We start from the raw sequence: 12,878 nt of genomic DNA on the forward strand, positions 1-12,878 counted from the left end.
GCAAAAAGGAGGAAAAAGATTTTGCTCTCAATAACAATTCAGGATGTTCAGTATTCTGTAACTGCGGTTGTCTTTACTCTTAAGAAATTAAAGATTAAATCCATACCTCCAGTATCAGAAAGCTTGCCTCTGTAAATTTTGTCCTCCACCACATCTGTCCAGTACAGTAAGCTCTGACTGAAATGAAAATCAAGTGCTATTGTATTTCTTAAACCAGGAACTAAAAGGCTGTAGTCACGTTTGTGAAGATCAATTTTTCTGATCTCATGTCGAATAGAAAAAATTATGAAAGCTTCAAATGGATCTGGAAGCAGAAGATTACATGTTTCAAAAGAATAATAAAGAAAAAATTGTTATACATTGCTATAAATGACAAGTGGAATAAGAACAGAGTATTAAGGCAATTAACTTCCTGATGGAGTGTCTTTCAAATTTATATTTTAGTCCCATAAACATCTCACTTCTCTACTATATCTAACATTATCTTTCATCTGTACAAGAGATACCAAACATTGCAATTGGGGATATCACACTCAACTACTGAAATATGTTTTATAGCTACACCACAAATTGTTCCATAACTAGACCTTGTAAGTCTCAAGTTATAAAATAAACAATTTTCTCAAAAGACTTAGAAAAAAAAATATTATTTTATATCATTCAAAAAGAAAATTAATTGGGAATAAAAAGTACTAAAATAAATATACACAACCCTTTTTCATTTAAAACCGAAGTGAAGGAAATAAGCATTTTATACACTTACTGAGACACCACACCAATTACCGCTGAACCAATTCTTTTTTTGCTATTCAAATGATGTTAAATTTGCTCCCATAAGCTTATATCCTTATACACATAAATATACATAAACAATTACTGTGTAGGTAAACCACATTATAAAATTGTTTTCTATTGTTTTTTTTTAATTGAGTTTATGTGAGGTGAAGATTTCAAGCTAATAGCTGTGTTAATAAAACAAACAACGAGAAAAAAGATTAGATCTTCTTTTCTTTCTCCTTTTCCTTTTTAATATCACAAGACAGTTGGAAATTCTAACAGAATGGATTCTAATAACAGCTAAAAGCAATTTAGAATAAAAAATCAGATCATTCTTTTTTTCCAAGTATGCATCCAGTAACATAAAAGAATATATATATGCATATATATATATATATACACACACATACGCAGTTGAGGTCTTAAAGCTTAGAATATATTTAAGGTCACTTTTTAAATGAAACATGAACTGTGTGTTTTGGAGTTCACCTAAATTTGTAACTAAGTGTTGGCATATAGATACAGTCTATATAAACTCTAGAACTAAAAATTAGCAGAGGGCTAACTAATATTTTTCTTCTGAATTTTCTTTTTTCCTCCCATAAGAAGAATTACTGGTCACTGATCTAACACATTGTGCATTGTCTCCCAGTTCAAGAGATTTCCAAACAAACACAGCTATAGTAAGAATTATTTTATACCATCTTGCATTACTGATGGCATTTGGCATTGCTGGGGAGGGACCTAGTAGACAAAACTATAAGCCTTTATTTAACATTCACATAAAATCTCACACACAGATCTTAAGCACAATGGAAATTTTTAAGATCATAAATCGCACAAAAGAGATCAAAATTGGGATTCCTTGACTGGTTTACAAAATGCAATTTAAACAGTCAACAATTAATGTATTAGTTTCTATCCTTTGGAGTATTCACCATTCCTTTAAATGAAATAAACTAAAATTATTATTGACTGTAAACGCACACGTCTTATTTGATACGGAATTATTTTCCTGCTGCTTTGATGGCATTAGGATATAGTCTTTATGGTTTATAAGGAACAGTACCACTTTTCTTTATATTAGCTGACATCTCCAGTCTCAGATCATATATTTAACATTAAATTGTCTGACAGAATCTGTAAAAATCAATTTGTAACTTTAGATTCTCACCAACAGCCAGTAAATATTAAGCAGAAATATCTCCTGGGCCTAAGAAAAGCTAAACAGCCTTAGACTCAATTTTCTTACTTTTCAGCAAAGAGAGTATATTTTATTAGTACTGTATTTTTTCCCCCTCTTAGGTTTCAAATATTGGTAATTGTTGCTCGCTTTAGTGCTTGTTAGAAGCCTTCCTCTATAACATTATTAACAACTTTTTACAATTCTTTTAATCCTTTCATTCCTGTAACCCAGTAAGAATGTGTTTTCCGAATGTTCAAAAATGATAGTGAAAAAATAAATGTGACTGGTCAAGGGTCAAAAACATGAAAGCAATGCAATAAGATAAGAATTTGAATGGAGAACAACAACATTTTGGACATACAGGCCACAGTAACATGTCAGTGATGTGTGATCTGAGAGTCACACATCAGCATAGCTGAGTGATAGCTGAGCAAAATGTATAACCAATTTCATGTAGTAGCAATTATTTACATACTATAACAACAATTACTGTGACAAAGACTTTCTTTAAATGATGTTCCCCAGTGGGTTAATAGAAAGTTCTTTAAAATATTAAGAAAATTTCTCTTCAGCAAGGCATTCAATTTTAAAGCATTTGTTAAGAGCTCATTAATGCAACATTCAGGATACAAAACTAAATTGTTTTTGTTTGTTGTTTCAGAAAAGAGAAATATTTCTACTACATGCAACGTGGACTTCATTACAACCGTTATGTAGCGCTAAAATGTTATACAAATTAGGTCAAGCAAGGTTGAAGCAGAAGAATTAGAATTTCCCATATTTTCTGAAATGCAGACAGTTAAGCTGACTGCTAGCTAGTAAATTATTCCAAGTGATTTGAAATGAGAAACTTTTATTTCTCACTCAGTGATTTACATTTTTTTCCTGTAATTCACCCGAGGAAATGCTGAGTATCTGTAATAAATGAGGAATATCTTAATTATAAAACCTGTTCAATTATGAGATATCCAAATAAATTGTAAAATAGTTTTGAAGACATTTTGACTCAGTGTGAATAAGATAATATCAAGAAATAAGTACATAACAGTCCTAAAGTGATACTTTGAACATCTATGTTATTTTCAACTTCATGCAGGAAAGTACTAATGTTACGACAGTATCCATTTCACTCACATTCACACTGAGCTTAATAAACCCCTAACAGTTTCTGAGATGTACTTCTGAACAAAGTACTAAAAAATGAAGGGAATGCATTCTCCTTTGCTGCTCTGGCTTATGTTCTATTTCTTCTGGTTAGTGAACTGAACTGGTTTATCAATGACAAAATCTAGTACCGAAATATTATAGGTTAAAAAATGGCTTATTCTGTGAGTACTAACTGAAAGAAGATAATTTCTTGTGTGAGTGCATATATTTTCAATTAACATTTTGAACTCTGAATTAAAAGTTTGCTATGACCTACAGCTAATACAGGCTAACAGTAAGTTTAGGTAACACCTGAACCAAAAGTCAGCACACACTCCAATATATGGAAAGATGTGAAATCACCAGCAGGAGGCTGATCACTAGTGGAACTGTACTTCCATACATGGACTTCATAGTCTGGGTAACTCAGGAGGGAGTCCCAAAGAAATGAAAACAAATATCATGGAAGTTGGGAAAGGTTCTGGAGATGCACAGAGAGAACTGTCAATAGATACCCAAGGTCCAGTAGTGCCCAAAGGGAGCAACTTCATGACGATCTAGCATAAGCAAAGTCTATATTCAAATTAAAAGTGAGATGAAAAAAACACCCACTCACACTAAATTTATACCTAATTGATGTCTGGAAGAGTGAAAGTCAACTCAGTTTCAGCTTACCAGTACTAATGCAATTTTCTCCATCCTTACTGAGCTTCCAGCCTTCATAACATGAGCATTTCACATTATTTTTGTGCTGCTCACATACTTGACTACATTTAAGGTGCTTTGTGCAATAATCCATAATTTCACAAGTTTTGTTGTCTACACTGAGATTGAATCCTGCAGGGCATGAGCACACAATTCTTCCTCCAGGAACCACAGAACATTGATGACTACATCCACCATTATTAAGCGAACATTCATCTGAAAGAACGTGGAGAAATAAGGGCGTTAAGGGCTGCAAGGATTGTCCGTTATACTGCAAACTTCTGAAAGACACAAAGTCTACTAAATGCAGGAAAAGCTCCTAAGAAGAGTAAACAATTTTAAATCTGCTAAACAGCTTATTGAATTTATTTTAAAACTACAGAATTTCTAAGTCCTTAGCATGGTATCTTTACTACAAATTTTCAAAACTTTAGCATGGCAGATATAAAATAGATGTATATATTTTCCCAGACTTTCACGTATATTTCACCGACTTAAGAAGTATCCATAACGAGTTAGCCCAAAGACCATTTCAAACCAATATCCCAACTCCAGAAGTGACCAAGTGCTAAAGGTCGATGCACAGAGAATTAAGCACACAAATGCTTTCAGAAATACTTTCCTTGCCTCCAACTACTTGAACTTCTAGGTTTAGGAAGGCTTCAACAGTCAGATGTATCTAAATTGCAGGCAAGTCATTACTGAAGAAACATGTACAAGTAAGAATTAAAAATAATGGTAATAATAGTAGTAATAAAAAAAATCAAGATATCCTTATCTGTGCTGTTACCTTCAAGGAGACATGTTAACTTCTAGACATACAAATACATTTCTTCACAATCACTTACATACAGGATTCTGTTAACCTAGCCTTTGTAATTTGAGAGAACTGCACATTAGTTTCAGTAATTTCATAGATATTATAGATCCCTATATTGTTTATCTCCAGGAAAAGAAAGACTTACGTAAGAAGCCACGTTTTCCCTTATTTGTAAAAAACAGAAAATTCATTCAATTAGAAAAACAGTATAATTTAAAAAAAAAAAAAAACCAACAACAAAAATCTCACATAAGATACTGTTATAAAAGTTCCCTAAGGTTAACATGAGAACTTTTAGTTGAAAGAAAGTATTATGACAGATAAGGAATCAGAAAAATGTGTCTAAAAGAAATACCACAAAGATCGCCTTCATCAGATCCATCAGGACAATCTCTTCTCCCATTGCAGAGCTTCTCAGGCTGTAGGCAGATGGAGGTATCATTAGCACAAGGGTATTTTGGTGGTCCACACATATAGCCCTCGCAATTATCCTCATCAGACTGATCCTCACAATCAATATCGCCATCACATAGCCACGCTTTGCTAATGCATCTCCCTTGGAGAAAAGAGACAATAAACACAGGAAATCAGACTGGAAGTAAGCTTTAGAAAAAGCCTTCAGTAACATCATAAAGAAAATTATTCTTTTGGTACTACGCTTTTGTATTAATAATACTTTCCTCTTGGATGAGCAGAAGGAAACCAACTTGTACTTAGAATCTGAGGTATAACCCACACTGGTGTTGACATCCCAATTTTCTAAGTAGTAATAAACCTATTTTTTTTTTCCTATGCTGAGCAGAACTACATACAGGTAGAATACATCCTCATAATTTCAGTTAGGTATTCCAAATCACGCCAATTATTTTCTATTTTTAGAATAGAAATATAGAAATAGAATATTCATCTTTTCTTCCTCTCTCTTCTTTTATCTTCTACTCCATCTGCCTTCAACAGGAGCAGTGTTTCACATTCTGTTAATGTGAGCTTAGGAAACAAAACCTTTCTCAGAAGCATAAACAATAAATGCTCAGAACATGTCAAAGAAATAATCCTTTTTTACATGGAATAACTATAATAGTTAGTTAGGCTTCAATTTTACCAAAGCAGTTCTCTGATTATTTTCTTCACTCTTGATAAGGTAAAAAAAAGAAATAAAAATGCACTTTTGTGGTGACCACCAGCATTTGGAAATGTAAAGCTGTCTCTTAAGAGAAAGTGGTTATGACATTTAAAAGCACAGGGGTATTAAACTAGAATCATCAAAGGCAGGGATTGTAATAGGTGAAGAATAATAGATTGCAAAGCTACTGCTTACCAGTGTGTGCATACACATGTTTTTTATGAACATATCTCAAACTGCATTTTGAACTCTCAAGTAGAAGAGAAGCAACATGGACTTATCCCTCCAATGAATAAGGAGACCTTGCACTATGCTTCTACATACAAACTGCTTATTTATAGATAATAAAAGGTGATCCAGGAAAGATCCAGCAAGAGCAATGTCTGTGGATGCCCAAAGACTGGTTCGTGATGCCCAAGACTTAACTGCAGGGCTCGTATCTGCAAACTGTTGCACAGCATGAACTGACATGTCTTCCTGTTCAGCCTTCCCAGTTCAGATGAAATCTTCCCAGCAAGAAAACAAGACTGAGTATGACTTTGTGGGGCCAGTAAGCATGACAGTGTGGAATAAATAACTGGGATAAAACTTGAATCTTACTGGTTATTAAATGCATCCCAGTACCTAAACTACTACAGGCTATCAGTTAGTCTATGTCACAGAGATTCTGTAAAGATACTCCACAAAATGTAGCATCCCTAGCTGCAGTTCTACTGTCTTCCACAGCAATGTAGTAGATTTTAATTTCTTACAGTGGAATTATTTTCTAGTTAGCCTAAGATTAACAAAATAGTTTGCATTTGTTATTCTGCCTTCTTCTAATGGGAAAGGTGCCATCCTCCACAGAGAATGACAACTGGATACAAATACAGTGAACCAAGAACAACAACAACAAAAAAATATGCTCCTGTAAAAGTGATGCTGTTGTTCACTTTCAATGAACAACAGTAAGAACTGAAATTTCATTATTATATGGCAGTGAATGTTTCAAACAGCAGAAGATAATTTTACCAGTGCAAAATCATATGGAAACATAAACAGGAAGAAATGTTGTTTAGAATCAGCAGTTCTCCCCTTTCTCCTATAATGGTCGGGCCCAAATACCCTAGACTGCAAATATAAGAATGAACAGACACAGGAAAACAAAGCTGTATGTATTACGAGTACACTGCTTATTCCCACATGCAATCAGAAGTGTTTCATAAAAGTGTCTATATTAATTATCTTGAAGTGAATATTGATTTCACGTATTATAACATAGCAGTAAAGTGAAAGCTACTGGAAAACATCAATGTCAAGCGAACTAGATGGGTCCCAAAGTAAACTGACGTAGCTATCAATAGAGCTCTTAATCTGTTTTTTTTTAATCTTTTATACATACAAATATTTATGGAGTAAATCAGTTTTCCTGCATTCCCCTTACTCTAATGAAGATATATGTTATAATAAAAAATCCATCTTTCTCTATGATAGCTGAGACATGCTCTTAAGTAGAATATACTCACAAGATATAAATCTTAAACAAAATACAGAAGAGATGGACTTAATGGAATATTATGACTCTCCTGAAATCATTACTTCAAATACACTCAACTGCTTTTGCTTTAATTCCCCTTACTGAAGCTTACACTTCTGGTTTCCAAAAGCCTTTACAGTAAATTTGAGCACTAATTAAGTGCTCAACAGACACCTTTTATTTTCCATAACTCTTACATAACCCTGAAGAATTCACTGTAAAGCAGTATATCAGAAGATCTGAACAAAATTTACATGGAAGAGTTTGATTCAAATGCTTCTTTTCTATTTCCTACAAATATGAGCAAGTACAATAGAGAATTAACTTTTATTTTATTTTTATTATCTTTTTTTTTAAACCACTGAGCTCAAGAAGTTTTTGGACTGATGATTTATTAAATTTCAGGAAACCCACTTTGATGAGAGCTGCCTGCATTCAGTCATCTTAGACTTGCTCCTGGCTGGTAAAACTGTAAGGTAGGTTTAACCTCACACACAAAAATATACATGTTCTAATCCAACACATTTAACAAAATGCCGCAGCTATGCCATTAAGCCAATTATCTTACTTGGTTTGGAGGAGAGGTAAGAGTTGAGACTACCTGCTATCTGCAAAGTAGGAAGTCTGAATAAAAAGGATGGATTTATGCAGTACATAAAATTAAGATGAGGTACATGCTCATAACAATTTTGGAGATCAGAATCTGAATTTAGAATAGTAACTTTAGCCTAATCTAATCTAGTCTAAGTTAATTTAGGAGTATCTCAATCTAATTTAAAAGCAGAAACGGGCTAGAAGCAACCCAACACTACTTATCTCAATCAAGTAGCTACTGTATCTCTTATCCTAGCGATGCTCAAAACTCTAACACATTATTTATCACATCATTGCAAACATCTGCAAATGACAAAAGATAAAAGAGATGAGATATCAACCTCAAATCTGCTAATGCAAGTTAATAGATCTGTAGAGCTTCGGCTGACACTGCTTATCAGTTTATGAACTGCACAGATTGTATAGGTACAGTGCAACCAACAAAAATACTTAAAAGTTTAAAAATCAATCAAGAATTAGATGTTTTCACTTAATTATAAAAAGGTGATTAAAGAGACATGACAGATGTCTTTCAATATTCAAAAGCTTGTTATACTAGTGAAAAGATGAAGGCAAACGATGCTCGCCACAACAATTCAGATGACGTTAGTAAAAGTTGATCCAACTGTGAGAGACTAATTACTGAAGGGCAATACAGAACACCCTGTATACAATTTCTTAACAGCATGTCAGAATAGGAGCTGGATATTACAGATCTTAGAGGCTACCATTATCCTATATCGAAAAATCGCTTGCATTAGGAAATTGGACACCTCCAGTTAGGAATATTTAAGAGGAAATTAGCCAGTTTCTCATAGCTCCTATAATTCTCACAAATACAAGAAATTGGTTGCTATTATTTCTTTCAAATAACCCACAGTGTAAATGACATTCTGAAACCTGAAAGGATCATGGTAGAAAATGTTCCTCATAACAGCATTACTTTTCATTACTCCCACCATCTGGAACGAAGTGGAGAACTCGTGAAATAAAAGATCTAATTCAGTTTCCTCTTCCAGTGCATTACCAACAGGTTTCCTCCGGAACTTCAGTTTTCCTCCCCTTTAGGGCCAGTGGAAGGAAAACAATGAAGAGTTCTCTATGGAACTGTCAGAACTGATTGCTAACATGATAGTTCCACACAACTATCTAGTGTATGGATAGGGAGCTAGGAGATATGGTTTAGTGGTTTTCTATAGGTATGGTAGAGGGAGGATGGTTGGACTAGATGATCTTATAGGTCCTTTCCAACCTTGTGATTCTATGATTCTATGAATGATTGTGATCCTTTAAATGAAAGCTTTGAGTCCCAGAATTCATCCAATGCTAGATGAAAGATTTTTCTTTTTTAATTTTTTTTATCCTGCATTTATATAAAGCAGCCAGAGAATTCACATTTCATCCTCCATTCTACCAAGTCACAGGGACGCTGCACTACCTGCACATGGCTATAAACCTGAGTAAATATATAGCAAAGAAAAACACTTGGAGAACTCTTCACCACCTGGATTCCAGGAAAAAGACAGTGCACTTCAGAAGTGCATTTCCTGTTTCAGGTTTCTGGCGGTATATTTTAGGGAAAAGTCTATTCTATTAGGAAAGCGGAATCTCTTTTCATTTATTGATGGTATTTAATTTAAAAACAACTTGTTTTATATCTACTTTCAGAGACTGCAGGAATGCACTTTCAGATTTTGTCTAGAAAAAAGTTTTTATCTTATACTTCTTTATTTGGACACAGTTACTTCTGTATGCTTGAAATCCAGTTATCAGCAAGCAATCAAGTAGTTCACCACATTAATAATGAATTCAGTTCATACACATTCCCAAATACTTTTAGACATAGTTTACATAACTGGATCTCAGCACTTCACATGCGTAGTTATAACACAGACAGATATTAGAATATGTTCTCTTTTCCACTAATAATTTCAGGTAAAGTTACTACCTATTACATACATCCCCTACTGTAAATTTTGTTTTTATAAGATGTTTTACCCTCAATATTTCATTGAAATTTGAAACGAAATTTAAGAAATAATACACTTATGACCTACATTCATTTCATGTTCCATCTAAGCATGACTTTGAAAAATCCTAATGCAAATGTTAGTTAAGTCACATTCTTTCCCAATTTTTTAATGAAGCACTGTAACAAGATTAGATTTTATGCTTTCTCTGAGAACACATTTTTTCCTCTCAAAATAGAAGTTCAAATTTCCAAGCTGCAGTTCTAATTCTTTGAAGTCTACTAACTAATTACTTTATACCATTTCAAATTGCTTGTAGTGCCGAAGACAGAAAATGAAAGAAAATACCTGGACTTTGAAGTACTATTAAATGCTAAATTTCAGTATTTGTTTTGATGTACTGTTACAGAGAACAGTTTGAGTCTTACATAATCTCAAAAGCCTTCAATTTCATATTATAAGTCAGAAAATGGGTTAGAGTAGCATATTAATGTTTTACTCCTGGTGTAAATAACATCTCAAGTAGTAATGAACACTAAGATGAATATTCCTATTGCACACCTATTAGCAAACCACACACAGACACAGATGCAGTGTGAGTAAATGAGAGCATGATTTACTAAGACATACCTGTACTCACACAGGAGAACTTTGTCCTTTCATCACACAGCCGTATAGTTCCATTACAGCCTTTTTCATCACTACCATCTTCACAGTCCTTTTCTCCATCACAGCGCCACAGCTCAGGAACACAGTTCCCATCAGGACTGCACTGAAATTCCTTCCCACTGCATCGTCCAGGAGTGGGAGTTTCTTAGAAAAATTGGAATTACACCAAAGAATATGCTTTGTGAGCTTTTTCCATGCAAAGTATACAATGAATTAGAATTCTCTTTCTTAATCAAAGCCAAAACCACAGTCTGCAGGAATAACTCAAATCCCACTGCCCCCTCCTGTCTCATCAATCCAAAAATCGTTCAGAAAATCTCAAAGCGTTTTCAAGACTATGGCCTTCTCAGTTTTCTTCTCTTTCCCAGACCAGCTGTTTATTACCACTGCATTTAGGAATCATAATACACTAACAGGAATAAAATGTGTTTAAAACACTGATAAAGTTAAAAAATCATGTTTATCCAAATAAAGAATTATTCTAATAAGTTTTGTAGCACTGCTTGTAATGTTATGGTTTATTTTATCAGATGTTGCTTTGCTTTTTGCTTCCAGCATTCCATCTTAGAAAAAGCAATACTAAGCTCCTGGACAAGTGTACATAAACATAGCAGAGCAGGACACCTTAGGACTGATGACGACTGTAAAACACTTATTTCAGACACAGTGGCTCAAATCCCAGGAGGACACAGTACTGTATGAAAAGGCAGGTGAGGATTTTATGCTCTGACGTGGGAGTGAATTAAGAGGCAAATTAATAGTTCCAGATCAATTATTTTGGTAGAGATAAATATTAATACATTTTGTAAAAACAAAAATTTAATGACTTTATTGTACTTTGTTAAAACATTCTTATGCTTCAACATCACAACCATGCTCTTGCCTCCCTTTCCTAACAACCTACATCAGGGGATAGAGAGCTCTCCTTTTCCCTAAGGAAAGCCTCCTTAAAACCTTCCATCTCTGCTCCACTCATTTGTCCTTCAGAATAGATTCCCAGGGGGTTTTATTAACTAACTCCCTGAAGATCTGGAATTTGGTTGTCCTAAAATTAAGCTTAAGATGATGTTCAAAATCTGTATGACCGTCAGCAGCCTGGTGAAACTTAACACCAAAATTTATAGTATGATTATTGCAAGTTAGAGGCTAAGTCTTCACTGCCATCTGAAAAAAACCCACCGTGTATGTATTGTATGTTAACTATATATATCCCTGTGCGTGTCTCCTCTGAACTTCCTGGAACCTAATTCCCTTTCTTACATGCTGCTTGAACACTCACCCCCTGCTGGATTCATGAGCTATACTTATTTTCTATACCAAGCAATACTTAAAAGCATTCTCTCTTTTGCCACAGACTGAAGAAAAGTCTCCTGTATCTACAATATAATATTCTCTATATTTACAAGAGATGAAATGTGGGAGGAATAAGATAGCTAACCTTCCTTGGTGCAGTTTGTTCTGGTTTCGTCACTGTAATCTCCACAGTCATTGTCACCATCACATGCCCAATGGCTTGGGATACATCTGCCATTATAACACCTGAACTGATCAGCAGAACATGAGTGGATGCAGCCTACTTCATCACTTCCATCACCACAATCATCATCTGCAAATATTGATTTTAAAAGATACTTAATCTGAATAAATACACCAAGTGAAACAAGCTATTTCCAGGAAGGAAAATAACACACAGTAAATAAAACAGTATTTTTCTTAGCTTCCAACAGGTATACAGTGAAATTATTTCTAATACACAGATTCATCACCTATACTGAGTTGGAAGGATCACTAAGTCACACTATTGATTCTGAGTTGAACCAATGGATCTCAGTTGCTCCACACACACCTTGCTATGTGTGGCCTTTTTCCATCTTCATAGCCCTCCCTTTGGACGCTGTCTAATAGCTTTATGTCCTTATACCATGGCACCCAAACTGCATGCAGTGCTGGAAATGAGGCCACACATTACAAAGCAGAAGGGACATTCCTTTCCCTTGCCTGGAGGCAGTGCTGGCCCTGAGGGTCCCCTGGTTACAGTCAAATCCTCTTGGCTCCAGAGCACGCTGCTGGCTCAGATCCAACTTGCTGTCAGCTAAAACCCTGAGATTACTTTTCATACGGCTGCTCTCCAGCCTCTCATCCTCCACTCTGTTGTGCATACAGCCAGCATTGACCCCTCCCAGGTGCAGAATCTGGCACTTTCTCATGTTAACTCATGTGGGTGGTGACTATGTGGTCCTCTGGGCTGTTAGGATCTTTCTGTAAGGTCTAAATGTAAATGAACATATGGTTCCCTAACTCTACTAATAGCCTGCGTTGCTCTTTCACTTGCAGATAGTCTAAGATCATTACACTTACTCACACTTTGTCAA

General features: G+C 34.8%; 1 protein-coding gene across 8 annotated transcripts in view; it reads right to left on the reverse strand.

The window, feature by feature from the left end:
• Positions 1-12,878, reverse strand: part of LRP1B (LDL receptor related protein 1B) — a 547,576-nt gene that overhangs the window by 149,450 nt on the left and 385,248 nt on the right. For all 8 annotated transcript variants that reach the window (XM_015869154.2, XM_015869156.2, XM_015869155.2 and 5 more), the window contains 5 exons: positions 11,945-12,112; positions 10,468-10,650; positions 4,990-5,190; positions 3,785-4,030; positions 107-304 (listed from right to left, as the gene is read on the reverse strand). In XM_015869154.2, coding sequence (XP_015724640.1) covers positions 107-304; positions 3,785-4,030; positions 4,990-5,190; positions 10,468-10,650; positions 11,945-12,112 — 996 coding nt within the window. The remainder of the gene's footprint in view (positions 1-106; positions 305-3,784; positions 4,031-4,989; positions 5,191-10,467; positions 10,651-11,944; positions 12,113-12,878) is intronic.

Source organism: Coturnix japonica, chromosome 7, assembly GCF_001577835.2.
Source record: "Coturnix japonica isolate 7356 chromosome 7, Coturnix japonica 2.1, whole genome shotgun sequence".
In the NCBI taxonomy this organism is placed as follows: domain Eukaryota; kingdom Metazoa; phylum Chordata; class Aves; order Galliformes; family Phasianidae; genus Coturnix; species Coturnix japonica.